The following is a 24,928-nucleotide window of genomic DNA, read 5'->3' as shown; positions in this document are numbered from 1 at the left end:
TGGCAGTTTAGAAATCCGTGGTCACAGTTGGATCCACAACAATCCGATCCAATTCTTTTGCAACCCAAAACAGCACATTTTTTCTTTTTTTTATGTTTTGAATCCTAACCTGTTTTTGTTTCCTTTATTTTATTTTATTTTTTTTAATATCCCCGCTGAGGAATCAATAAAGTTTTATGAACTCGGATGCTAATGCTAGCATTTAGTTGAAGGCCAGTCCAAGTAAAAAGCGCGTTTGAGTGCGCAGTTTTGGATGAAAAGGTCACTTTTGATGCCAGCCGGTGAAATATTGATCAAGTATTGATGAAAAATTCCTTTCATGTCTTCTCGGTGGGCTCGTCCATATTTCAGTGCGTCAAGAAAAGCTTCAAGAGTGTTTCAGATGTTCTTGTTGAGATTTTGCCTTATTTGAGGGGTGCGTGCTGAAGGAGAGGGGGTGCACCAACTGTGGCAGGATTTAGAAAGGGAAAATTTTGTGCAACTGCCCTGTCAAGATATTTAAAATGTTTCTTTTCCTTTTTTAGTTTGAGAAATTTCATGGAAGTAGGGGGTGCGCCAACTGTGGCAGGACGTTGTAGGGGGCATGTGACTTTTGACTTTGTTTCGAGGGTGTGCAAGGGGGGTGTGGCAGCACAGTCTCTGTGCGTTGCTTTTAAAAGGTTTGGGGAAAATTCAGAGGGAAAAGTGGGTGTGCCAAATGTGTCAGAATTTTAATGGGAGGGTATGACTTAAGTGTGGAAAATTTCACTTTGGTGCAACCACTCTATTTAAAATGTAAAATTGTACAATTTAGAAAAAAAAAATAATATATATATATATATATATATATATATATATATATATATATATATATATATATATATATATATATATATATTCCACAGGGGCAGGGGTGCGCCAACTGTGGATTGTTTTTTGAAGGTCTTAAAAAGTGTGAAAAATTACACAGTGGTGAAGTAGTGTGACCAGCCAGCCAGGATGTGTATTGCGTTAGAAGTTTGGAAGATTTCACAGGGGCAACGGGTGCGCCAACTGTTTCAGGACTTTGTAGGGAGCATGTGATTTGACTTTGTTTTGACGGTGTGCAAGGGGGAGTGGCTGCACCTCTTTTGAGATGTTGAAGGTATTGCTTTAAAATGTTTGGGTAAAATTTAGAGGGAAAAGTGGTTGCGCCAAATTTGTCAGAATTTTGAAGGGAGGGTGTGAATTAAGTGTGGAAAATTCCACTGGGGTGCTGCCACTCTGTCAGGATGTTTAAAATGGTGCATTTTGTGGGAAAAAAGGAAATGCCACATGGGCAGGGGTGCGCCAACTGTGGATTTTTCTTAATTAACTCATTCACTGCCTTTGACAAGTATACTTGTCAATTGTATTTTTTAGAGCGGTGCTAAATGGGGGCGAATCTGAGCATGCTCCACTGTAAATATCAAACTTGGAAACAACTTTACTGATGCCCAACCACCGGTAGATGACATCATTGCCCCATTTTATAGGAAATAAACACAGTTTCAGAGTCCATGGGAGAAATGGCTGTATTTTGGCAAACCTACATTTTTCTGCTGTCAATTATAAAAGAACGGGACGGGACAAAAAGTAGGGAGTCTATTCTGTTATTTGGTAGATTCGGTTTATATATAATTATTGAATGTAATATCACGTGAGTATTGGAAATGTAAAAATTTTCTATAATGACTGGCAGTGAATGAGTTAAAGGTGTTAAAAAGTGTGAAATTTACACAAAGGCGAAGGGGTGTGACCACTTAGCCAGGATGTGTATTTTATTAAAGGTTTGGGACATTTCAAAGCGGCAGGGGGTGCACCAACTGTCTCAGCATGTTGAAAAAAGTTTAGGACTTTTGACTTTGTTTAGGGGATGTGTAAGGGAGAGGGAGTACACCATGTCTGTTGAGATGCCGAAAATATTTTTTGTGGGGGTGCACCACAATACAAAACTCTATGGAGAAGTAGAATGAAGTTTGTGTAAAAACAATCTTTACAGACATGAGGCGGTGCGCCAAGTGGTTTCCTGCACTCTAACCCCGACGTTGCGTGGCTGTTTTGTCCCGCAGAAGAGCACCAAGACGGCGATGGAGCTGGGCCGGACGTTCGCCACGCTCTTCTCGGACATTTCCTTCCGCCAGAAGCTTCTGGAGACCAAAACCCAGGAGGAATTCAAAGAGGCGCTGGTGTTCCAGCGCCACCAGCTGACGGCGGCAAACCAGCAGCCCACCGCGCTGGGCAAAGAGGAGACCGACCCCCGCAGCCACAAGCCACTCAAGGTGAGCGCACCTCTTCCTGGCAGAGCTTCAGCCAATGAGGCCCTCCCAACCCACATTCACTTCTCGCTTTCATCTTCTAATCCCAGCTTGGTGTTGCACATGCTCAAGTCATGACCTTATTCCCCACGCACCCCCTCTTAACATAACATTGTAATATGGCAAAGAAAAAAAGGCAAATTCCCCCAACCTTCTGGAAACACACACCCATTTCTTATCACTGTAATATCTCCCAAATATTTGTCAATGCCAGTGAAATGGCGCACCCCCTCTAAACAAAGTGACCCAAACTTTTTAAGAAACATCCTGACAGTTGGCGCACCCGCTCGCCCCCACACTTTTTAAGTCACATGACATGCTCCCTTCAAAATCCTGTCAAGTGTTGGCGCACACTCTCCCCCCTTTAAAACGTTTAAAGCAACACACCACTTTCAACACACCATGAAAAGTTCTCCCATTTCATATTCTGACAGTTAGTCTACCTCCTTCCCTGTTCATTTTTTCATGCCAATGAAATGGTGCACCCCCTCTTGCTTGCGCATATCCTAAACTTGACTTGCCTTTAATTCAAAATCCTGACACATTTGGTGCACCTCATCTCCAGCATTTAATTTTCCAAATCCACACACTCCCTTCAACATCCCATTATATTGCGGTGCACCACCTTCCCCCCCTTGCACACACCCACAAAAAAAAAGAACATTTGCTAAACATATTCCAACATCCCTGCAGAAATGATGCATCACACCCACCCCTTTCCCAACCTTTTTTGGCGCACCCCTGGTACAACTTCTAGAAAAATGTCCACATTTCGCCAACCTGCAGCAATTTTGTAGCTTCTCTGTTCTAAAGCGCCCATAAAACCGTCTCCGCTTCTTTCCAGCTCTTCTTCTGCACACAATCAATCAGCTTCCATTCCAAGGACCTCACCGTACATCCCTCAAAGCGCTGACACACACGTGTCATGCTGACAGTTGAGGGCTCGCAGACATTTTCCACTGGTGTGTTTCCTCCACTCGAGCGTTTTGTCGGGTGTCCTTCCTCGGGCCTGAAAAAGAAAGAACAGGAAAGAAAGGAAAGAAAAGGCAAAGTCATTCAATGGAGGAAGGATGCACAGAGGGTGACAAAGTAGAGGAAGGAAGGGTGATGAAGTAGAAGGCAAAGTCGAGGCGGAGTTAGAAAAAATAAAATAAAATAAAAAATTAAATGAGGTTTTGTGCCCAAATTAGAAACCTCAAGTCCATTAAATTAAAAGAATGGGAATGAATTTTATTTTTTTCTATTAATTGCTTTTTAATCTTGTCTATTTTGGCTCATTTCATTTTTCAAATTTATTGTTTTTCTTTTTATTCTTCGACTATATTTTTTTCCAGACTATAATTAATTAGCAATAGTAATTTAATGTGTACTGTGATCTGGAATAGTTAAACATCATTTAATTGATTAATTTATGTTTCTGCACAAACTCTTATTTAGAGAAAATTCTAAATTTATTTAAAATTTGTGTATAATCTGAATTAGGTGCAAACAAAATGAATGCAAAAAATGTACATTATTAGATATAATTGATGAATACAATATATATGAAATTAATTCATTAAGAATACAATTAATAGGTACATTTACTAATTTAATTTAAATGTGAATTACACTATACAAAATTACTTCATTGATTCTATTAAATATATGAAGCTCAATACAAATATTTCTGATCCCATTTCTCATTTAAATGAAAAAAATGGGCAATTTAATGTATTTAGAGAAAATCATGAATTAATTTAAAATTTGTGTATGATCTGAATTGCAGACAAATGAATGCATAAAATAAACATTATTAAATACAATATATATTAAATTAATTCATTTAAATATATATAAAATGCACTTTTACTAATTTAATTTAAATGTGAATTACATTATACAAAAATGTTTTTGAAAGTGTATTACACAATTATTTCATGAATTGTATTACTTATATTAAGCTCAATACAAATATTTCTAATCCCATTTCTCATTTAAGTGAAAAAATGGGCAATTTAATGTAGAATTTAACAATATACTGCCTACAGGAATTAAAAAGAAATACACAGTCTCTAATTATCCTCAAAATTTTACAATATAAATACTTAAAACAACCTAATTGAACTGAATATATCCAACAAAAATCAGTCTGTGGATATCCGCTGTCCCTCAGTTGCCGGTTGCCATGTCGACGATGCCGAGCCGCTCGGGTCGTCCTGCACCGTCGGGTCGCAACGACCTCATTAACAACAACAACCCCCCTATGTGCTCCCCTTTTGTGTTCCTAGTGTACAGACTTCTTCCTAGCGGGCCGCGGGATTTACGAGGACCTGTGCCGCCGCCTTCCTCTCTACGCCTCTGACTTCACAGATGGTACGAGTCACCCGCCGCCTGGTGTCGCCTAAACTAAGATAAGCTAAGTGTCGCCAAGCTAAACTAAGCTTCTTGTCTGTGCCAAAAGGCACGTTAGCCTCTTAACGTCCTGCCGCTAATATTGACGCGTCAACATGATAGTGGTATTTGGTGAATATTCTGTTTCCAAGTGCCACCTGTGTCACCTAAATCATAAATATCAATGGTATGCTAATATAAACTCAACAGAAAGTCAAACCCACTTCCTGTGCGGTGTCTTGCTAGCCACATTATCTTGTGTTTGCCAAATAATCTGCTCAAATTAAATGCTAACCCGCCTCGTGTGTCCTCGTTAGTGTTTATTAGCCGTATTAGCTTGTTATCTCCAGAGATTCTGTCCAAACTTGACGCTAACACACGTAGCTAACCAGCTTCCTGTGCATTAGCAACATTAGCAAATAATCTGCCCAAATTGAATGCTAACTCGCCTCCTAGTGTTTGTTAGCCGTGTTAGCTTCTTATCTCCATAGATTTTGTCCAAAATTGACGCTAACTCAGGTAGCTAACCAGCTTCCTGTGCGTTAGCAACATTATTAAATAATCTGTCAAAATCTGATGCTAACCCGCCTCCTGTGTCATAGTGAGTGTTTGTTAGCCATATTAGCTTCTCTGTAGATTCTGTCCAAAATTGACGCTAACTCAGGTGGCTAACCATCTTCCTGCGCGTTAGCAAAATTAGCAAATAAGCAGCCAAAATTTGATGCTAAACCTATGTGGCTACCCTGATTCCTGTGCTTGTTCGCCACATTAGCTTGCCCAAATTTGATGCTAACATAGCTAAGCATTTTTGGGGGGAAAAAAAACAAAAAAACGTAAAAATGTGTGATTCTCAGTTTTTGCTATTCAGTTTGTTTTGATGAGGCGCAAAATGCTAATTTTGTCTCGCTAACTGCTATGCCAAACCGCTTATTTTGCCTTGCTTTTCTAGTGTGTTAGCCACGTTCAGCTTGTGTTCTTCAAATCTTCAAATCTGTTATCGTTGCCACATGCTAACTAGCTGCTAACAATAGCTGTTGTAACTGCGAAATTTGTTACAAACTCCATTAGCAAATGCTTGTTAGCCACATTAGCATGCGATTTTTCTGTGTGCGCTTGTCTCCCCCTGCAGGCATCGTGGGTAACAACAAGGCCCTGTTGAAGTACCTGACCACGGCCATTTTCCTGTACATCGCCATCCTGCTGCCCGCCATCGCGCTCGGCTCGCTCAACGACGAGAGCACGCGCGGCGAAATCGGTACCAACAGCTTACCTGTCACCACTGACCCGGCTACATAGTCGGGCCTGATGATAGCAATAATGTACTTGTCATCACGTTACAAGTAAATGAGTCCGAAAACTCTACCGACAGACTGATAACAATCTTTATGTTCTTTAGCCAGAAAACGGCACTGACTGACTGCGTGGTAGGACCTGATGACAATAATCTTTATTTACATGAGCCAAAAATTTCTACTGACTGTGTGATCGGGCTTGATATCGACACAAGCCCTGTATCGGAGCCATAAAACACCACTGGCTGCATTGTCGGGCATGATGATGGCAATCATGTACTAAGTGAGGCAGACAACACTTTTGACTGACTGCACGGTCGGGCCTGATAACAATCTTTACGTTCTTGAGCCAGAAAACAGCACTGACTGACTGCACGGTTGGGTGTGATGACAATAACTTTAATGTACTTGAGCCCATAAACAGGTCATAGTCGGGTCTGAACATTAGCAATAATCACGTACTTGTCTTTACGGAAAACCACACTGACTGACCGTGTAGTTGCGCCCGTGGAGAATAATTTGAGCGTATTTAAGCCATAAAACATCATTGGCTGCATCGTCGGGCCTGATGGCAATGTCCCTCATGTTCTTGAAGTGTAAAAGAACACTGACTGACTGCATAGTTGGGCCTGATGACAGTTATCCTGGCGAATTTGAGCTTTTAAACAACACAGACTTTCTGCGTGGTCGGGCCTGATGAGCGCGTTTGTGTTTTCCGTGCTGGCGCGATTTTTTTTTTAGCAAGCGCTTATGTTTGTGACTGCTGACATCGCAACTCGTTTGGGAGACGGCCCGGAAACCTGCAGCCTGCGGCGCACGCACACACATACACGCTATGAAAAATGGTTTTCATTTTACGAGCGGTGTTATTACATTGACGGTTTCTCTTGGGAGTATTTTTGCCACATTATCACTCCTCAATATTCCGTGTCTGACCGTGCGTGTTTTTTCTCTCTCCGTGTGTGTGCGTGAAGACGTGAGAAAGACCATCATCGGCCAGTCCATCGGCGGCGTCATCTACTCGCTGTTTGCCGGTTCGCCTCTGGTCATCCCGCTCACCACGGCCCCACTCGCCATCTTCATAAGTGGTACGCTCTCCCCGTCCAAAACAAACCAAATTTGGAGCACAAAAAAAAAAAAAAAAATCCCTTTTGAGACAACACCAATATAGCAATTTGACATTCACTAAAAAAAAATGTGTATATGTAATAGAATTAAAATTTTTATTGTATTTTATTTATTTAATCAACACTAAAACAAGTTTATACTGATTTTTTTTTTTTGACAAACTGCATTTTTAATTATATTAGTGTAATTTGTTTCTTAATTCATTTTTGTTCTTTTTTTTTTTAATTGGATCATCACCTTAAGAGACGTTTTTTATATGCATAAAAAAACATCCCAGCAGTTTTTCATTGACTTTTTTTTTAATCATTTTTAATTTTAAAAACACTCATCTGATTTGTTTTTTTAATTTATTGTAATAAATACCTGTCTTCTTATTTTTGTTTATAAAAAAATGTATTAAAAAATAATTCAATAATAAAAATTAAATAAATTAAAATGAAGTCAATTTTACACCAAACAAAGAATATGAATTAGACTAAAATATTTATAAATATTCATATTTTATATAAATATATTCTTTCAATATAAAGCATTTTTTAGTAGTATTTTCAACTATTTTCAATACAAAATATAAAATAACTATAAAAAATAAATATTCTAAATATTTTAAATACATTTAATTGTATTATCACATAAATGCATTATTAGTACAGATTTTTATGAATAAAAATAAAATGACAGATAAATTCAAAATGAATGAGAATAAACAACATATTCCAAAAAAATCAGGGACAATAATAAGATCAGTACAAAAAGCTTAAAAAAGAAATAGTCCAACATAAAATCATTACATATACTGTAATAAAATCAGTATTAAAAAAAAATAAAAAAAATCATTATACGAAACATTAGACATCTTCGTTGTGTTTTACGATATTCATATCCATTCCATTATTTCCTTGAGGTGGAAATGTGCCTGTTAGTGTATACAAAAGAACTTCACTGGGTGTCCCAATATTTTTGCCCCAAGCCATTTTTTTTTCTTCCCCACCACAAATATCAAGTGTTGTACTTGATGATGATGAGGATGATGTTGTTGATTGTCGGTGCTCCCTGCTGAACGAACGATGCTAGCCGCAGCGGCACCCGTAACTAAAAATCCGTTTTTGTTACTTAACAGCTTGCTTGGGCACCCCGCAGCTCGTGCAAGATGGCCACTGGCCTGCACACGCACATCAGCAAACACACACACACTGACTCAGGCCCATGGTGGTTTTCCCCCGGAATTTCAAGCATCCTGACTCTGAGGAAAGTTGGGGGGGAAAAAAAGGAAAACAGACAGAAAGCCAAACCGCTTATCGTACTGGCTGTACAGTCGGGGCGAAATTTGTAAATGTAGGACAATGATCACAAAACTGCTAGCTAGCCACGATAATGTACTTGAGCCAGCAAACGCCACTATCTGCATATTCGGGTCTGATAGTAAAGAAAAATGCTACTGTATTCGTTGGCAGTGATCCGCGGCGTCTGCGATGACTACCAGCTGGACTTCCCAGCCTTCTACGCCTGCATCGGGCTGTGGAACTGCCTCTTCCTCATCCTGGGAGGAGTCTTCAACCTCAGCCTGGTCATGAAGCTCTTCAAAAGGTATGAACACGTAATTCATTGACTCTCAGTCATTTTTTTCCCAAGCAACCCCCTTCACTCCCAGCTCTTTTACAGGATTTTGACTGATTTTGCAAGGTCCGCAGAATATTGTGTTCTATTGCTTTAAAAACATGCAACCTACCAAAAGAAAGATTAAACTATCTTCGTTCATCAGGGGAAAAAAAAAACTATTTATATCGGTTTCCATTTTGCAGTAATTAGCATTAGAATACAGCTAAGTTGCATCATTAGTCACAAATCTTTTTTAGAACTGTGGTTAAACCAGCTAGTTTCAACATGGCCCTGGTTGATCTCTTATACTCTGCTGCCACCTGCTGTCACCTTGTGTCATAACTACCATTTCTTCAACCGTTATTTTCAGTTGAGAGGCCGTATGCTCAAGCATTAAACCCCCCCCCCAAAAAAAACGTATAAATACGTCTTTGGGACACTTAAAACATTTAAAGTAGAAAGTATTTAGACGTTTTTGGGAGAAAATTTGTTAAAGAAAAAATGAAAAACGAAATTAATAAGCTGTTTTTTCGTTATTTGCAGGTCAACTGAGGAGGTGATCGCTCTGTTCATCTCGATCGCGTTTGTGGTGGACGCCGTCAAAGGAACGGTGAAAAGTGAGTAGCGCATGCTAATGTTAGCGCTAAAGCTAATGGCGTCATGCAGCTTGACTAGACTGCAAAATGGACAGTAGAAAATTTAAGAAAAAAATACAGTAAAATAAGAAAATTATTCCTTCAAATGAGCAAAATTATCTGCCAACATAACAATAAAAATTTACTTAAATTTACCTGTAAGATTTAGAAAAATAAGAAAATAATACAATTCCCATATCAACCACACCGGTCTTGAAAATAGTATTTTTATACAAAAAACAAGTTACCGGTATATTGACTTTTTCCAAGCTGTAATAAATAGAACTATTTTCTTAAAATCGTTCTGTATTTTTTTTTTTTACTCTTGATTAACTTTGCCTGAGTGTCAACCAGGTAAGTAACAGGTCACATTTTTATTGTCTTTGGTATGACCAAGGCCGGTATTGAACCCACAACCTCCAAGTCTGAGGGCAGGCACACGACCATTCACCCGCTGAATTTGGATATCGGAACATTGGAAAGATGAAAAATGAGCTTAGTAAATATAACGAAACCAACAAACTATTGCACTTTTGTCTGATTGTTTTCATACTTGTATTTTTTCCATTTGTCTTATTTCTAGATTACGCAAAATCTTAAAATAAGAAAATTCATCTTATGAAACCCCAGTTCAGACACTCAAGGTTAAGACTGCTTGATCAAATAAGATAATTAAGTAAAAAGTATCAAAACTAAGCACAATGATCTTGTCTGACAATTTCATTTGAAGTAAAAATAACTTGTCAATGCAAAATAAGCAAATTTAGGTTAAATTTAGGAAATTATATCTTAGTTAAGATTTCGTTTTTTGCAGTGATGAGTCTGCTTACGAGCGAGCGTCGATGCTAGCTAGCTAGCTAGCTAGCTTGCATCGATGCTAATGTAGCCTCCTCCATGTCATCCCAACGAATCCGATGAGCTGCCATGCTAATGCTAGCATGACGAGTCAACTCTTATGCTAACGCTAACGTTCATGTGACATTGCAGATTGTTTTGCCGTGTTCTCTTGAAGAACTCCAATTAATGTGGTGTCATTTTTTTTTTTTTTTTTTAAATGAGCGAGAATCCCATATCCCCAAATGTCCCGCTGGCCGTCGCAGCCCTTCATAAATATTTGACGCCATTTTAATTTCCTCAAATGGAGCCCTCGCTAGCTGCTCTGCTATTAGCATAACATTAACCTCCTACTCCGCTAATGCTAATTCCTTCTGCATTTTGATACATTTGTAACGTTGATGAACGAGCGCACATCTTTTTAATAAATCAGTCCCGACAGAGCGGCGTCCATTTTGTTTTGATAGATTGGGGACATGAGGACGCCATTTTCAGAAGCCGTTTTTCATCATCGGAACAATTAAAGTTCAATTTTTGCCATTCCTTTCCAGTCTTCCAGCGGTACTACCACCCACCCACGCTGGGCAACGCCAGCGTGAGCGACGGGCTGCCCCACGTTGCAGTGACGGGGGGCAACGGGAGCGAGCTGGGCGTGGCCACGGTGCTGCACGCCCTACCCGACTCGCTGATCAACTGCACGCGTGAGCGGCCCGTCCTGTGCCTGCTGCTCATGATGGGCACGCTGTGGATGGGCTACACGCTCTACCAGTTCAAGAGGAGGTATGTGGCCACGTGCGGGCCCCGGACTGACTGCATTGTCGGGTCTGGACACAATTACCGTAATGCACTTGGGCGGACGTGATAAGAAAATACTTAACGTTGTCTTTATAGCATTCAAATGAGCCATCTAGATTGTCGGGCCTGATGATGTTAATCCTAATATAATTAGAAACCATCACTGACAGCATAGACGGGCCTGGTACTGAGATACTTTTTATTGTCTTCATTGCATTCAAATGAGCCATTAAACTCCAATGACTGCATAGACGGGCCTGATAACAAGAGTAGTCACATTCTACTTAGAAAACAACACTGACTGCATAGATGGGTCTGATGACAAAGTACTTTTATTGTCTTCATAGTATTCTATTGAGCTATTAATTAAACTCCAATTTCTAGATTGTCAGGCCTGATGATGTTAATCCTAATATAATTAGAAAGCATCACTGACTGCATAAACGGGCCTGATACTGATACTTTTTATTGTCTTCATAGCATTCAAATGAGCCATTAAACTCCAATGACTGCATAGACGGGCCTGATAACAAGCGTAGTCACATTCTACTTAGAAAACAACACTGACTGCATAGATGGGTCTGATGACAAACTATTTTTATTTTCTTCATAGTGTTGAGCCATTATTTAAACTCCAATTTCTAGATTGTCGGTCCTGATGATGTTAATCCTAATATAATTAGAAAGCATCACTGACAGCATAGACGGGCCTGATACTGAGATACTTTTTATTGTCTTCATAGCATTCAAATGAGCCATTGAACACCACTGACTTGATAGTCTGGCCTGATGATAATACAAGTCTGAATTTAAATCATATGACTGCATAGTTGGGCCAGAAAATGAAATACGTTTTATTGTATTTGTAGTTTTCAGTTGAGCAATTAAACTCCACTGACTAGTCGGGTCGGATGGCGACCGATCATGTGTGTCACTCGTGTGTCATTTGTCACTGACAGGCTGTTGCATAGTCGGGTCTGATGACTGCAAATGTCTTGTGTGTTTTTTGTTGTCAGTCCGTTCCTGCACGCCAAAGTGAGGGAGGTGTTGTCCGACTGCGCTCTGCCCATCTCGGTTCTGCTCTTCTCCTTCATCGGATCATACCTGTTCAGCGACATCGAGCGTCAGTACCGCTTCCTGTTTTTCTTGTCACGTGACACAAACACTTGAACTTTCGTGATGGGTTGGCCAGCAGATTATGACGTAATTGTCAGATCACGCTTTTTTAAATAGAAAATTAGGACTTTTTCTTTCTTTATTTTTTTTTTCCCAAAATTGTATTTCATCTAAATAAAAACAAAACACAGTCTTTCTTTAATTCTTTAATCTCAAACTATTACCTTTTAAAACTCCATAAAAACATTTTATTCAAATTTTTAATCATGGAAATAATTGACATTATTGATAGATGGGGTTTTTTCCCTTGGAAAAAGATTAGAACTGTTTTCTAAAAAAAATAGAAACAAATTTAAAATAATCTGACTTAAAATGTAATAATTACTTTAAAAAATGCCCTTTATCTTATTTTTTTGTTTGAAGATTACAATTTTTTTTATTTAAATATAAAACTATATATAGAAAAAAAAAATGATTTTACATCTTAAATTTTTATTTTTTTATTTATTTTATTTTATTTTTTTAAATATTTGATTTGACATCTTTTTGAAAATGACTCTCAAACACTTTAAGTTTCTTGATGGGTTGGCCAGAAGATTATATTATGATGTAATCAATCTTCTTAAATATAAAGATGTTTTGTTTTTTTTTTCCCCGTGGATAAAAGACAGCTTTGTTGTTAAAAGATTAGAACTATTTTCTAAAAAATAAAAACAAATTGGGGAAAAAAAAAATGACTTTAAATCTTGTAAAAAAAAAAAACTTTTAAAAAACATGCCCTTTATCTTAAAAATTAGAACTTTTTTGTTTAAAGATTACAATTTTTATTTCTTAAATATAAAATTTTATCTAGTAAAAAATAGATTTTAAATCTTCAAAAAATGCTTTACTAACTTTTTTAAAGGGATACTTGGCTCATTGAGTCATTTTCAGCAGTAAAACGTTTATATTTTTGTCTTTAATTAATGTAGTAACGTCATTATTTTTCATGTACAATTAATACCTTTAAAAAGTAATTTTTCTACTTGCTGTCGACTGATGATGATATCACCTGTGTTGAGGAAGTCGGTAACGACCAATCATGGCTCAGTTTGCTGACCAAACCCAGAAAACAGGTAAGCCATGATTGGCCGTTAACTTCAGTATGAAGTTTAATATTTGATTGTATATATTTTTTGAAAATGGCTCTCAAACAATGAGTTTTTAGCTGAAAAAATTGCAGTTTAAAACAAGATAAAAATGATCTTAAAACATAAGGAGTTTCCATCAGAAGATTAGTGTAGCCAAAGCTACGAATTTAAATGTGCCACTGATAGCGTTAGCTTAGCGTTGTGTAGCTTGCACACACACATACACATTTACAGGTAATTTAGTGCTGATGTGTTGTGATACGTTCAGGTGCACACAAGCAAACATTTAACCGGAGAACAAAGCGACGAGCGCGCACGTTAATAAGTGGGGCACGCCAGGCCGAGGGAATTGAACGCCGATATATCAGCCTTCTACCTTATTATTAATGTTTGTTTTGAAAAATGGTTCTTCTGAAGATGTTTACTTCATGGACGAAAAGTATGAGCGTCTGCTGCGTGTCCCTGCGGGGAAACACCTCAAGGCCTCGCCGACCTACAAACGCTTACTTCCGCTCCATACGTCATTGATGGAAAAACAATCGTGAAAAAACATTTTTTTTATATTTGGACTTGCCCACCTCAAGGTCCTTCACTGACGGCGACTATAAAAACATTTAAAAAAATAATAAAATCTTTTACGATGTTGTTGTCTGTTCAATTCAGCCTTATTAGAGAAAATAATAATTTGTTCTTCAAAAATCTGATTTATTTAAAAAATCTTTAACAATTTGTTGTAAACAATATTTTTTGTTGGAAGATTATGACTTGTATACAACAATATTGACTTAATTATTGTAATGTTGCCACAACAACTGACTGGAAAAAATATCTAACTTTTTTTTTATGCTGATTAAAAAAATATTGTAAGATGAAAATTTGATTCTAAGAACAATGCAGATTTTTTGCTTGAGAAAAAAAAATATTATTGTATTGTAAGATTACAACTTCATCTCAAATATATGACCATATTGTTGGAATATTATGACGTTTTGTCACAAAAATATTAAACTTTTCGTCTAGAAACAATCGTACTTCATATCTTGAAAAAAACACAAATACAACTATTATTTGGAAGTTTCTTTTTTTTTTTAAATCAGTGCAACTTTTTATCTTGACAAAAATACAAATGTATTGCTGGAAGATTATGACTCCTCAGTAACATTTAACTTACCTTGAAGAAATATGACTTTTTATGTGAAAAAAAAAATCTCCTTAGGCCAGAATTTTTTTTTGACTTTTCGGGAAAAAAAATACTTTTTTATTGCTGGGCAACTTAGATTTTTTTTTCTTAGTAAAATTTACCTTATTATAAAAAAACTTTCTACCTTTCTACCTAAAAATACATGTAAAAATTTTATCTTGAAAAACATGATATTGTTGGTAAATTCTAACTTTGTTTTTCAAGATATCCAAAACATGTTGATTTGTTTTTTTTTTGTTTGTTTGTTTGTTTGTTTTTTTGCAGTTCCCGTGTTTAAAGTCCACAACAAGCCGACGTTCAGCGTGGCGCCGTTGGAGCGCCTGTCGGCCTTGAACGTGCTGAGCGCCATGTGCCTCGGCTTCCTGCTCGCCTTGCTCATCTTCATCGACCAGAACATCGTCGTGTCGCTCACCAATGCGCCCGAGAACAGGTGAACAAAAAACAAACAAACTTTGTTTACAAAAAAAAAAAAAAGTTGCTTCATATGTTGGCTGAGGGCCCGAGCAAGGATTTCAACCAAAACAGGAAGTACAAAACTCACCAAAATAAAACCAGGAACCTTGCCTGACTGAAGCAAACTGATGTCCATGCCAGTGACAGAAGATCAAAACCAAAGCCGTATTTCTGTTTTTAATAAAAATAATAATAATAATAATAATAATAATAATAATAATTATTATTATTATTATTATTATTATTATTATTAATTTGTATTAATAATATTATTTTTTATTTTTTTATTAATTGATGATAATAGTATTAATAATTATTTATTTTTAATAATAATAATAATAATAATAATAATAATAATTTATTATTATTTTTATTATTTATTTTTATAAAATAACTATTGTTATTATTATTTATTTATTAATTTTTATTAATAATAATAATAAATATTGTTAATTTTTATTAATTGATAAGAATTATTTTGCAAATAAAAATAATTGTTATTGTTTTTGTTATTATTATTATTATTATTATTATTATTATTATTATTATGCTGTTGTTGCCTTTGCCTGTTTGAAAAGCCACGGAGGACCTTTGGGGATTTTCGCCGCGTCGCCTCGTTAGCGACAAGTGAGCCACAAAAGTTGACATCTGAGTCAAGAAAGCCTCGTAGCCAAAACAGGAAGTCTAACCTTTTTTCGACCAGTCGGCCGTTCGTCATGTTAACAACGCAGCTCTCTTATCTTGCTCCGTTTGTCACTTAATTGGAGGAACCTCCCCACACGGACAAACCACAGGTCGATGTGAGAGCGGGTACCTGATTGTTATGCCGCCAGGGAACCACAAGTCAAGACAAGTCATCTTTATTTCTATAAGTCATAAATTACTAGCGTATTAACGACAATAAATCGCATCCAAGATTCTTCAAATTATATATAAAAAAATACAAAATTGGTTCATAAATGAAAGGTAGTAAAAGGAACTCCATTGAATTTGCTGATAACGTAGCTGGAACAAACACAGGGAGTCAGCCATTTTGTTTTCAAGCAGCCATTTTAGTAGGCTCATTTTGTAGTCCTGTAGACAAACTGCAACGTTTTCAAAAATTCAGCCCCCAAAGCTACTTTGACTTGGCAAAATGAAATTTTGTAGGGTTGTCTGTCTGTCATGAGTCGACCCGCAGAAAAAAAAAAGTCACAAGATGGCACAAGACACAACAATCCTGACATTTTGGTTTGAAGTGGCCATTTTCTCGGCATTTCTACCATTACAGTTTTTTTTTTTTTTTTTTTTTTTTTTTTTTTTTTGGTCGCGTCTTGCGTCTGGAGCGTAGCAGTTAAGTTTGATGACCGGAGAGGACAAAAAAAAAAAAAAAAAAAAAGTGAAAAGTTGAGCGTCGCTAAAAGTCAGGCGACGTCGCGCTCCGCTTGCCGCCGCTGACATTGATGAATGCGACGGCACGTGTGAGCCGACGCATGGCGGACGTTCTTTCAAGTCTGTGAAGTGTACACACTTCAAATGGATTCCATACCTTCCAAGGTCAATGTCACTCTTATTTTAGTGCTTTGTATCAGTTGTTTTTAGGTCTCAGCAACTATGATACTGTATCCTCAAAATGTTAGCTGAACATATCTCATTACAGCCTGTTAATTCCTGTACATGTAGATCAGTTCTTCTTAATGAACCTGGGTTCGATGGAACCTTGGCTGAGTCAGTCTTGGGGGGGGGGGGGGTTGGGGGGGGGGGTCCAAGAAAACACACCTGACTCAAATGATTCGTGCTGATAGGCTCCACTTAAGCCATCATTGGCTGCGTTGCTTGGCCCGTATCTGTGCTGCAGGGAATTTGGTGCGCTCAATAGTCAACTTTTACTTGAACTTGTACTTGTACTATGTTGAGCAAAAAATTAAAAAAAGTAAGTGATCATACCAATACAGGCAATATGAATTCACTTGTGTAACGGACGTTATGGTGTTCCACAGGGTTCCATTCTGGGGCCGCTACTGTTTCTAAAAGTTTTTGGAACTTCAAAACTTTGTATTTCAACTGCAGGAAACCGTCATTTTTAACTTACTTCCACGATATTAATTGGAAAAAAACCTGCAAAGGCAACTGTACTCTTCTTGTTTGTTGAATTTGTTTTTTCCTTATCGTCCGACGACACTATGTGAAAATATGCTACCAAGCTAACTGATCAGAAGCTTTTATTTCAGGAAAACTACATGTACCAAAAAAAAAAAAATCACAAGTTCCAGGAACTTTAGGTGGACATACTTTCAGCAAATAATTGACAGGAACGTTACTTGGTAACTAAAACATTTTGGAAGACTATTGAGTAGGGGTGGGAACCGCTGGGTACCTCACGATACGATACGATATGCAATACGAAGCTCACAATAACGATTAGCTCACGATATGATAATACCGTGATTATCGATATATTGCTCGGGTAATTAATCTACGAAACAACTACTCAAGACATAAAGTGGTGATTTTTCAATGAGAAAATTGTTTCTTTTTGTACCATCACTGAAACACAATATTCAAACTGGTGTCTTCTTCACAGTGAGTACTTGTACAATGTATTTTTTATTAAAACAAATACAATTATCTTCTTAACAGAGACCACTTTCTGTCAACAAATTTGTGTCTTTCTTAAACACTGTTGAAACATGTCAGTCACATAGTCAATTGTTTCATTTTATAAACTGACAACATTTTTTGTGTAACTTCAAATTAAATCAGTATTAATATTTGTCAGAAATTGTGTGTTTCAAAAAGTCGATTCATAAAATATGTTTTAAAATGTTAAAATTGAAGACATAATACACATTTTTCGTAGAAACGTATGCAAAACGGAGTCCGTTGCTGGAGAGACAAACACAAGTCAAAGTAAGTTGATGAGTCTTCTTCGCCTGAAGACCTCCGTCCATTTCCCCGCCACTCTTGCAAGGCGCTCCCCCTAGTGGCCCGCCAAGTAATTGCTCGATAAGTCATGAACAATGGAGCCGTTATAGTGGCAGTAAATTAACAACAAATCGCGATACTTGCGTAGGTGTATCAATGCTCTATCGGGAGACAAAGTATCATGATTTATCACGATATCTATATATACTATAATTGAGTGTTCATAACCTTTGAATTCCAGGAGATACATGTGCCACAAATGGAACATTCCTGGAGCTGAAGGACCATTGCGTCTTGTAACCATGGGAACGGTTGTCACCGTGTTTTGTTAGCCTAATAGCATAATTGCTTCAGTAACTTTTTGAGCTTTTTTTTTTTTTTTTGCAGAATCGCATTATTTATTGATGTTGTGAAAATACGTTGAAAACGACTCAACCTTTTAGCCGCAGCAGCTTCCCACGTAAAGCGAGAAGTTGCCGGCACTTTGGACGGCAACGGCAGCTTTCACATGGCATTTGGGTGCGTTTGTTGATGTTGTTGTTGTTGTTTTGTTTTGTTTTTTTGCGGCGCGTAGGCTGCTGAAGGGCACGGCGTACCACTGGGACCTGATGCTGTCAGGCCTGATCAACATCCTGATGTCGGTTCTGGGGCTGCCCTGGATGCACGCCGCCTTCCCGCACTCCACGCTGCACGTGCGCCAGCTGGCCTTCGTGGAGCAGCGCGTGGAGGGAGGACACCTCTACGAGACGTGAGTGGAATGGCACAAGCGCAGAGGAGCCGTCCATCCGTCCGTTCGTATTATCGCACTGGGACAATCTTGACAGTACGCTGAGAACAGGGATGGTTAATTAGCGACGCGGAATGATAAAGAGCTTCTCTGTGAATATTTTTGAAAGGTTAATGTCCCTCCGAGTGAGATACAAAAATATTTTGCCGTCTTTCTGAGGTGAATCCGAGTGCACTGAAGCATACTCACACTTTGCTGTAGAACAATAATTAAAAACAGGAAATGTAAAGCTACCAACAATAAATCCACCATCATAATTGTACTGAACTAAAACCAGCCACAGAAGATCCAAATTCATCCTCCTTTTGTTCACAAAAAGCTCCTCTATAACAGTCTTTTAGAATAGAACACAAGCAGGAAGTCGAAACCTACAAAAATAAAACGGATAACTTTGCTGAACCGGACCAACATCAGTCACAGAAGATCCAAATGAAAGGAGTTTTTGTTCACAAAAAGCTCCTCCACAACGGTCCTATCAAATAGAACACAAACAGGAAGTTGAAACCTACCAAAATAAAACCGATAACTTTGCTGAACCGGACCAACATCAGTCACAGAAGATCCAAATGAAAAGAGCCTTTGTTCACAAAAAGCTCCTCCATAACAGTCCTACACAAACAGGAAGTTGAAACCTACCAAAATAAAACTGATAACTTTGCTGAACTGGACCAACATCAGTCACATAAGATCCAAATAAAAAGAGCTTTTGTTCACAAAAAGCTCCTCCACAACAGTCCTATCGAATAGAACACAAACAGGAAATTCAAACCTACCAAAATAAAACAGATAATTTTGCTGAACCGGACCAACACCAGTCACAAAAGATCCAAATGAAAAGAGCTTTTGTTCACTAAAAGCTCCTCTATAACAGTCTTTTCGAAAAGAACACAAACAGGGAGTCGAAACCTACCAAAATAAAAACGGTAACTTTGCTGAACCGGACCAAATATGCTCCATATATGGGCTGAGAGGTAAATAAAAACAGCAAGTAGAAACCTACCAGAAGTGCTTTGTTCACAAAAAGTTCTGAAATACTTCCGGTTTTGAGTTTGTTCAAATCAGCTTGTTCAATCAATTTGTCATGGAATATCCAAATTGTCGTCGTTGTTGTTGTTTTTTTTTTTTTTTGGTTCACAAAAAAAGCGACATATTACCAACCCTATATACTGGATTGAAAACAGGAAGTAGAACCCTACCAAACCGACATGTCTGAGCAGAACCAACACACATGGAAGATTGCATCATCATCTAGGTTGCTTGAAAGAAAGCAAACAACTTGGATTAGGAACAAAAAAATCTAGCGCCAACAGTTGCCACATTTGATCGATCATATTCACTGCTGAGAAATGAGTGCTGAGTGCCCCCTGTTTGTCAAAACAGGAACTGAAGGTTGATTTCCTTTCCAGCAAGGTGCGCCGATGTGAAAAATGTGCTCAGGATGTGGCTTGGGCCAGCGTGTGATTTGGTTTGCGTTCAGTATCGTGCAGGTGAAGGAGACGCGCGTGACGTCGCTGGCCGCCAACGTCTTCATTGGCGCGTCCGTCTTCCTGCTGCCGCTGCCGCTGCAGTGGATCCCCAAGCCGGTTCTCTACGGACTCTTCCTCTACATCGCGCTCACCTCCATCGACGGAAACCAGATGTGCGACCGCATGGCCCTGCTGCTCAAGGAGCAGGTGAGGCGCTCCACCGTTTTCGACGGGCTGCGTGAAAGGTGAGCGGGGGGGGGGGGGGGGGGGTGCTTCCGTCCCACGCGGCTCGCCGGTGTGTGCCATTTCACACAGTCCTGAGGGGAAAAGTTGGACTTTTGTTTACCTATTTTGCAACGTCCCCTTTTACGCAGTCAAGTAACAGGGTGAAAAAAGCCGGGGGAAAATGTCCAGTCCGGCGACATGGGGAAAAAAATTGATAGTGTGAAAGGGGACTTTGCACTCTTTCTTGCTGTACACCCTTTGACGAAGCAGCTGTTTAAAAAAAAAATTGCAGGTCACCTTTATCCATTGGTTCTGTGTTGGACCCTTTCACACAGTCCTACAACACAGAAAAAAATTCAGCAGTGTAAAATGACTTCCATCTTTACTCGTTTTGACAAAGCTGCTGTTTAGCCTCTCAAGCAAGGACATCTGTAGTTGCCTTTGTTCCTCTGAATCTGTGTCGGACCCTTTCACACAGTCCAGCAACAGGGAAAAAAGTTTGAAAGGGGACTTCCAGCTTAACTCTACTCCTTTTGACAAAGCTGCTGTTGAGCCTCTCAAGGAAGGAAGGAAATTTGCAGGTTGCTTTTGTCCCTCTGAATCTGTGTCGGACCCTTTCACACAGTCCAACACCACAGGAGAAAAAAATTAACCAGTGTGAAAGGAGACTTCCAGCTTAACGCTACTCCTTGTGACAAAGCTGCTGTTTAGCCTCTCAAGGAAGGAAGAATCATTACAGGTCACCTTTGTCCCTCGGAATCTGTGTTGCACCCTTTCACACAGTCCAACGAAGGAAATAATTCAGTAGTGTAAAAGGGGATTTTCGTCTTGATTCTACACCTTTTGACAAAGCTGCTGATTAACCTCTTAAGCAAGGAAATCTGCAAGTTGCCTGTGTACCCAGAATCTTATGTCGGACCCTTTCACACAATTTAGAGAAACAAGCGGAAAAAAATCAGCAGTGTGAAAGGGGACTTTGCACCTTTTTTCCTGGCTGTAAGCTATTCCCTTTGACAAATCTGCCGTTTGGCCTCTCAAACGTGAAAATTCGCCTTCACCCCTCGATGTGTTCTATTATCAGTTTGGGTCGCTACCTTTCACACAGAGCAGCGAGAAAACAATTGCATGACAACGGTTTATATCTATGTCATCAACTTTTGTTGTCACGTTGATCCACACGGTGTTTTCCTCCAGTTGTTCCTTTCACGACAGCATGGAGGAAGCCAGCCGGAGGGATTTTAGTTTTCCGGCTGCTTCCTGATGGTCTCCCGTCTTTTTCTCACCCCTGTCCCACAGACGTCGTACCCGCCCACCCACTACATCCGCAAAGTGCCCCAGAGGAAGATCCACTACTTCACCTTCCTGCAGATGATGCAGCTTCTGGTGCTGTGCACGTTTGGCATGTACCCCATCCCCTACATGAAGATGATCTTCCCATTGGTCATGATCCTGCTCATCCCCATCAGGTGACACCCTCGCAAACAACTACAAGCTCCTCAAAACAAATACTTTTTGTTTTTTGTTTTTAATGAAGCAATTCATACAAACAAGTACCAATGTAAAGGTTAATTAAAAAGAAAATACAAATAAAAACTCATAAAAAAACAAACAAGGAAAATTGAATTTTAGAAAACAAATTTACAAAATAAGTAAAGCATACAAATGAATACAAAGCTAAATATTAATTGAATCATTATTTGTAGGTAAAAATAAAAAAAAGTAAATAAATAAAATAAAATTAATTCATTCAAAAGTTAATATTTTTTTAAATAAAGTACAAATTAAAAATCAAAACCTCATAAGAAATTAATATGCATTTATTAAAAATGTGTAAATTGAATTTTATAAAACAAAATCCCAAAATAAGTAAAGCATACAAATGATACAAAACTAAGTATTAACTGAACAAATTATTTGTAGGTAAAAATAAAATAAATAAATAAATAAATACAATAAATTCATTCAAAAGTTAATGTATTTTTCTTAAATAAAGTACAAATACAAAATCAAAACCTCATAAAAAATTAATATGCATTTATTCAAAATGTGTAAATTGAATTTTAGAAAACAAAATTACAAAATAAGTAAAGCATACAAATGATACAAAATATAGTACAAATTTAATCATTAAAAAAAGAAAACAAATACATAAAATGCAAATAAAAATTTGATTAATTAATAAGTAGCATTTAATTAAAATTTTATAAATAAAATACAAATAAATGAATAAAATGTATTTTAAAATAGAAAAACTCATAAATCAATTCCTAATGTTATGTAAAACCTCATTAAAAATAAGTAAAACAACAAATAAAAAAATTTTTAAAAAAAAGAAAAAATTCACAAGGCATGTCCAATCCAATTGGCACGCATTTTGTGTGGCGTTCCTCAGGGAAATGTATTTGTCCTTAATATATTCTTCTATGGGTTGAAGCCTCATCCTTCCTGTTCATCTACTTGATTGTCCTGTGTATCACATGCCCGTTTGTTGTTGTCGTGTAGGAACAGGGTGCTTCCTCACATCATTGAGGCCAAATACTTGGACATCATGGATGCCCAACATATGTAGCTGCAGACGGCGCCAGATGCAACACAAAAGACCTGCCGAAAAACGGCAAGGAAAACTTGTTTTGTTTTGTTTTTGTATTTTTGACACCAAACTGTGCGGAGGCGTAAACGGACATCCAGCGGCGACTGTTGCGAAAGCCGGGAACATTCCGACAGGCTGGAAAAATCCGCCCGAGGAACGATCGGTTCCCACACATCTCCGATTCAACCGCAGTTGTCGTCCTCGTGTGTGCTTCAAGTACTTGAACTACTCACTAATGCCGTGTAAGTGGCAAACTTCATTTGGAAGACGGTGTAAACGGCACAACCCCCCTTTTTTCCTCTTTCACACCCGCGTGTTTTGACACCGTGCTGGTGGTGTTTTCGTCCACGTGACGTGTACTTACACTGTGTTGATGAGTAGTCGAATACTAGATCCAAAAGTGTTTTTTTGTTTGTTTGTTTTTTTCCTCTTCTCAAAAGCATTCCCTTTAATGTTTTTGGAGGCAGCGCCGCTTGGCTTCATTGCGGGTTGTCGAACCCTTACCAGGTCCTTTCCATGGCTGCACTCGTCGTATGTCTACAAAGACGGTCAAAAACTGCAGTAAAAATGGGTAATATTCAGATTTTTTCCGCCAACATCTCGACACAAAATACACAATTGAGATTTTGACACTTGAAGAACAACACACGAACGATTCAGATTCTGTGCATATTCATTTAAAAAAAAAAAAAAAAAAAAGTCTGTTAAGGATGTCGTAAGGGTTCGCTCTTCCTGGCCCAACCGTAACCGTGTTCTGTCCTGACCCATTAGCCCTAACCTTAACCCTCCCTTTCTCTCACTTCTTACGCTTGTTGTCTGGTACTTAACCACAACTCTGCCCGCTAACACTTGCTGTCCTGTCCCAAACCAAAACTCTATCTGATAACACTTCCTGTCCGGTCCCAAAGCATAACTTAATCTGATAACACTTCCTGTCCTGTCCCAAAGCATAACCTCATCTGATAACACTTCCTGTCCTGTCCCAAACCATAACTCCATCTGATAACACTTCCTGTCCGGTCCCAAACCATAACTCCATCTGATAACACTTCCTGTCCTGTCCCAAAGCATAACTTAATCTGATAACACTTCCTGTCCCGAACCATCACTCCATCTGATAACACTTCCTGTCCTGTCCCAAACAAAATGCTATCTGATAACACTTCCTCTCCTGTACCAAACAAAATGCTATCTGATAACACTTCCTGTCCTGCCCCAAACCGTAACTCTATCTGGTTACACTTCCTGTCCTGTCCCAAACCAAAACACTTTCCCTTAACCCTCCCAGTCTTGTCCTAACCACCTAACCTTTATCCCTTAACCATTCAAGTCCTAACTTTTCCTATCTCCCAACCCTTGCTGTCCTGTTCAAAGTCTCGATCCTTTCACCATTCATGTCCTGTCACTTATATGTAACTCCCAACACCAACCTTACCATTCTCCCAACCCTTCCAATCCTATGCCTAAACCCTATCCATAATCCTTCCCATCGATAACCCTTAATCCTATTTCTATACCTGTCCTGTGCCTAACCCCGATCCCCAACTCTTCCTGCTTCTGTCCCGTCGCTAACCGTAATCCTTGCGAGTATCCCCACTTGTCCTGCCCCTTACTGCTAACCTCGACCCCCAAAACCAACCCTTTCTGTCCTGTCCCAGTCGTTAATCCCTCCAGCCTAACCCCCTTCCTGTCCTGTCCTTGACCCCCAAACCCTCACCTAACGTTTTATGGGGAATGGAAATCAAAACATATATACGCTATATATATTGTGTGTAATTATTTAGAATGGCAGCACAAACCAAAACATGTAGTTTTACGACAATTCTCAATATATTATTGCATTAAAAAAACAAAAACGCTTTGAATATTTATTTACCTTTTTGTTTCTTTGAAAGAAATGTGCACTTTTGCATTGCTCATCATTTCTTGTGTTGGGATGATTTGTCCGCCATTTTGGCTTCATGTGTTTACACGTAGGAAAGCATTCCAGACCGAGCGAGCGAGTCCACGCTTGTTGTGACATAAGAAGCATTAGAATGCATCATTTTTTTGGGAAAGTAACGTCACGTAATCGCCCCCGACGAC

The 24,928-nt window shown here is 38.5% G+C and overlaps 1 protein-coding gene across 7 annotated transcripts in view; it reads left to right on the top strand.

The window, feature by feature from the left end:
• slc4a11 (solute carrier family 4 member 11) overlaps window positions 1-24,708 on the top strand; it is a 70,996-nt gene extending 46,288 nt beyond the window's left edge. For all 7 annotated transcript variants that reach the window (XM_077538836.1, XM_077538842.1, XM_077538841.1 and 4 more), the window contains 13 exons: window positions 2,070-2,279; window positions 4,586-4,670; window positions 5,818-5,943; window positions 6,955-7,068; window positions 8,563-8,695; window positions 9,251-9,324; window positions 10,728-10,956; window positions 11,988-12,094; window positions 14,683-14,848; window positions 18,350-18,523; window positions 20,040-20,235; window positions 21,550-21,719; window positions 22,756-24,708. In XM_077538836.1, the coding sequence (XP_077394962.1) occupies window positions 2,070-2,279; window positions 4,586-4,670; window positions 5,818-5,943; window positions 6,955-7,068; window positions 8,563-8,695; window positions 9,251-9,324; window positions 10,728-10,956; window positions 11,988-12,094; window positions 14,683-14,848; window positions 18,350-18,523; window positions 20,040-20,235; window positions 21,550-21,719; window positions 22,756-22,822 (1,851 nt within the window). In that variant the 3' untranslated portion in view covers window positions 22,823-24,708. The remainder of the gene's footprint in view (window positions 1-2,069; window positions 2,280-4,585; window positions 4,671-5,817; window positions 5,944-6,954; window positions 7,069-8,562; window positions 8,696-9,250; window positions 9,325-10,727; window positions 10,957-11,987; window positions 12,095-14,682; window positions 14,849-18,349; window positions 18,524-20,039; window positions 20,236-21,549; window positions 21,720-22,755) is intronic.
• Window positions 24,709-24,928: the final 220 nt, after the last annotated feature.

This window comes from Festucalex cinctus, chromosome 12 (genome assembly GCF_051991245.1).
Source record: "Festucalex cinctus isolate MCC-2025b chromosome 12, RoL_Fcin_1.0, whole genome shotgun sequence".
Taxonomy (NCBI): domain Eukaryota; kingdom Metazoa; phylum Chordata; class Actinopteri; order Syngnathiformes; family Syngnathidae; genus Festucalex; species Festucalex cinctus.
This window is presented reverse-complemented; position numbering and strand designations above follow the sequence as displayed.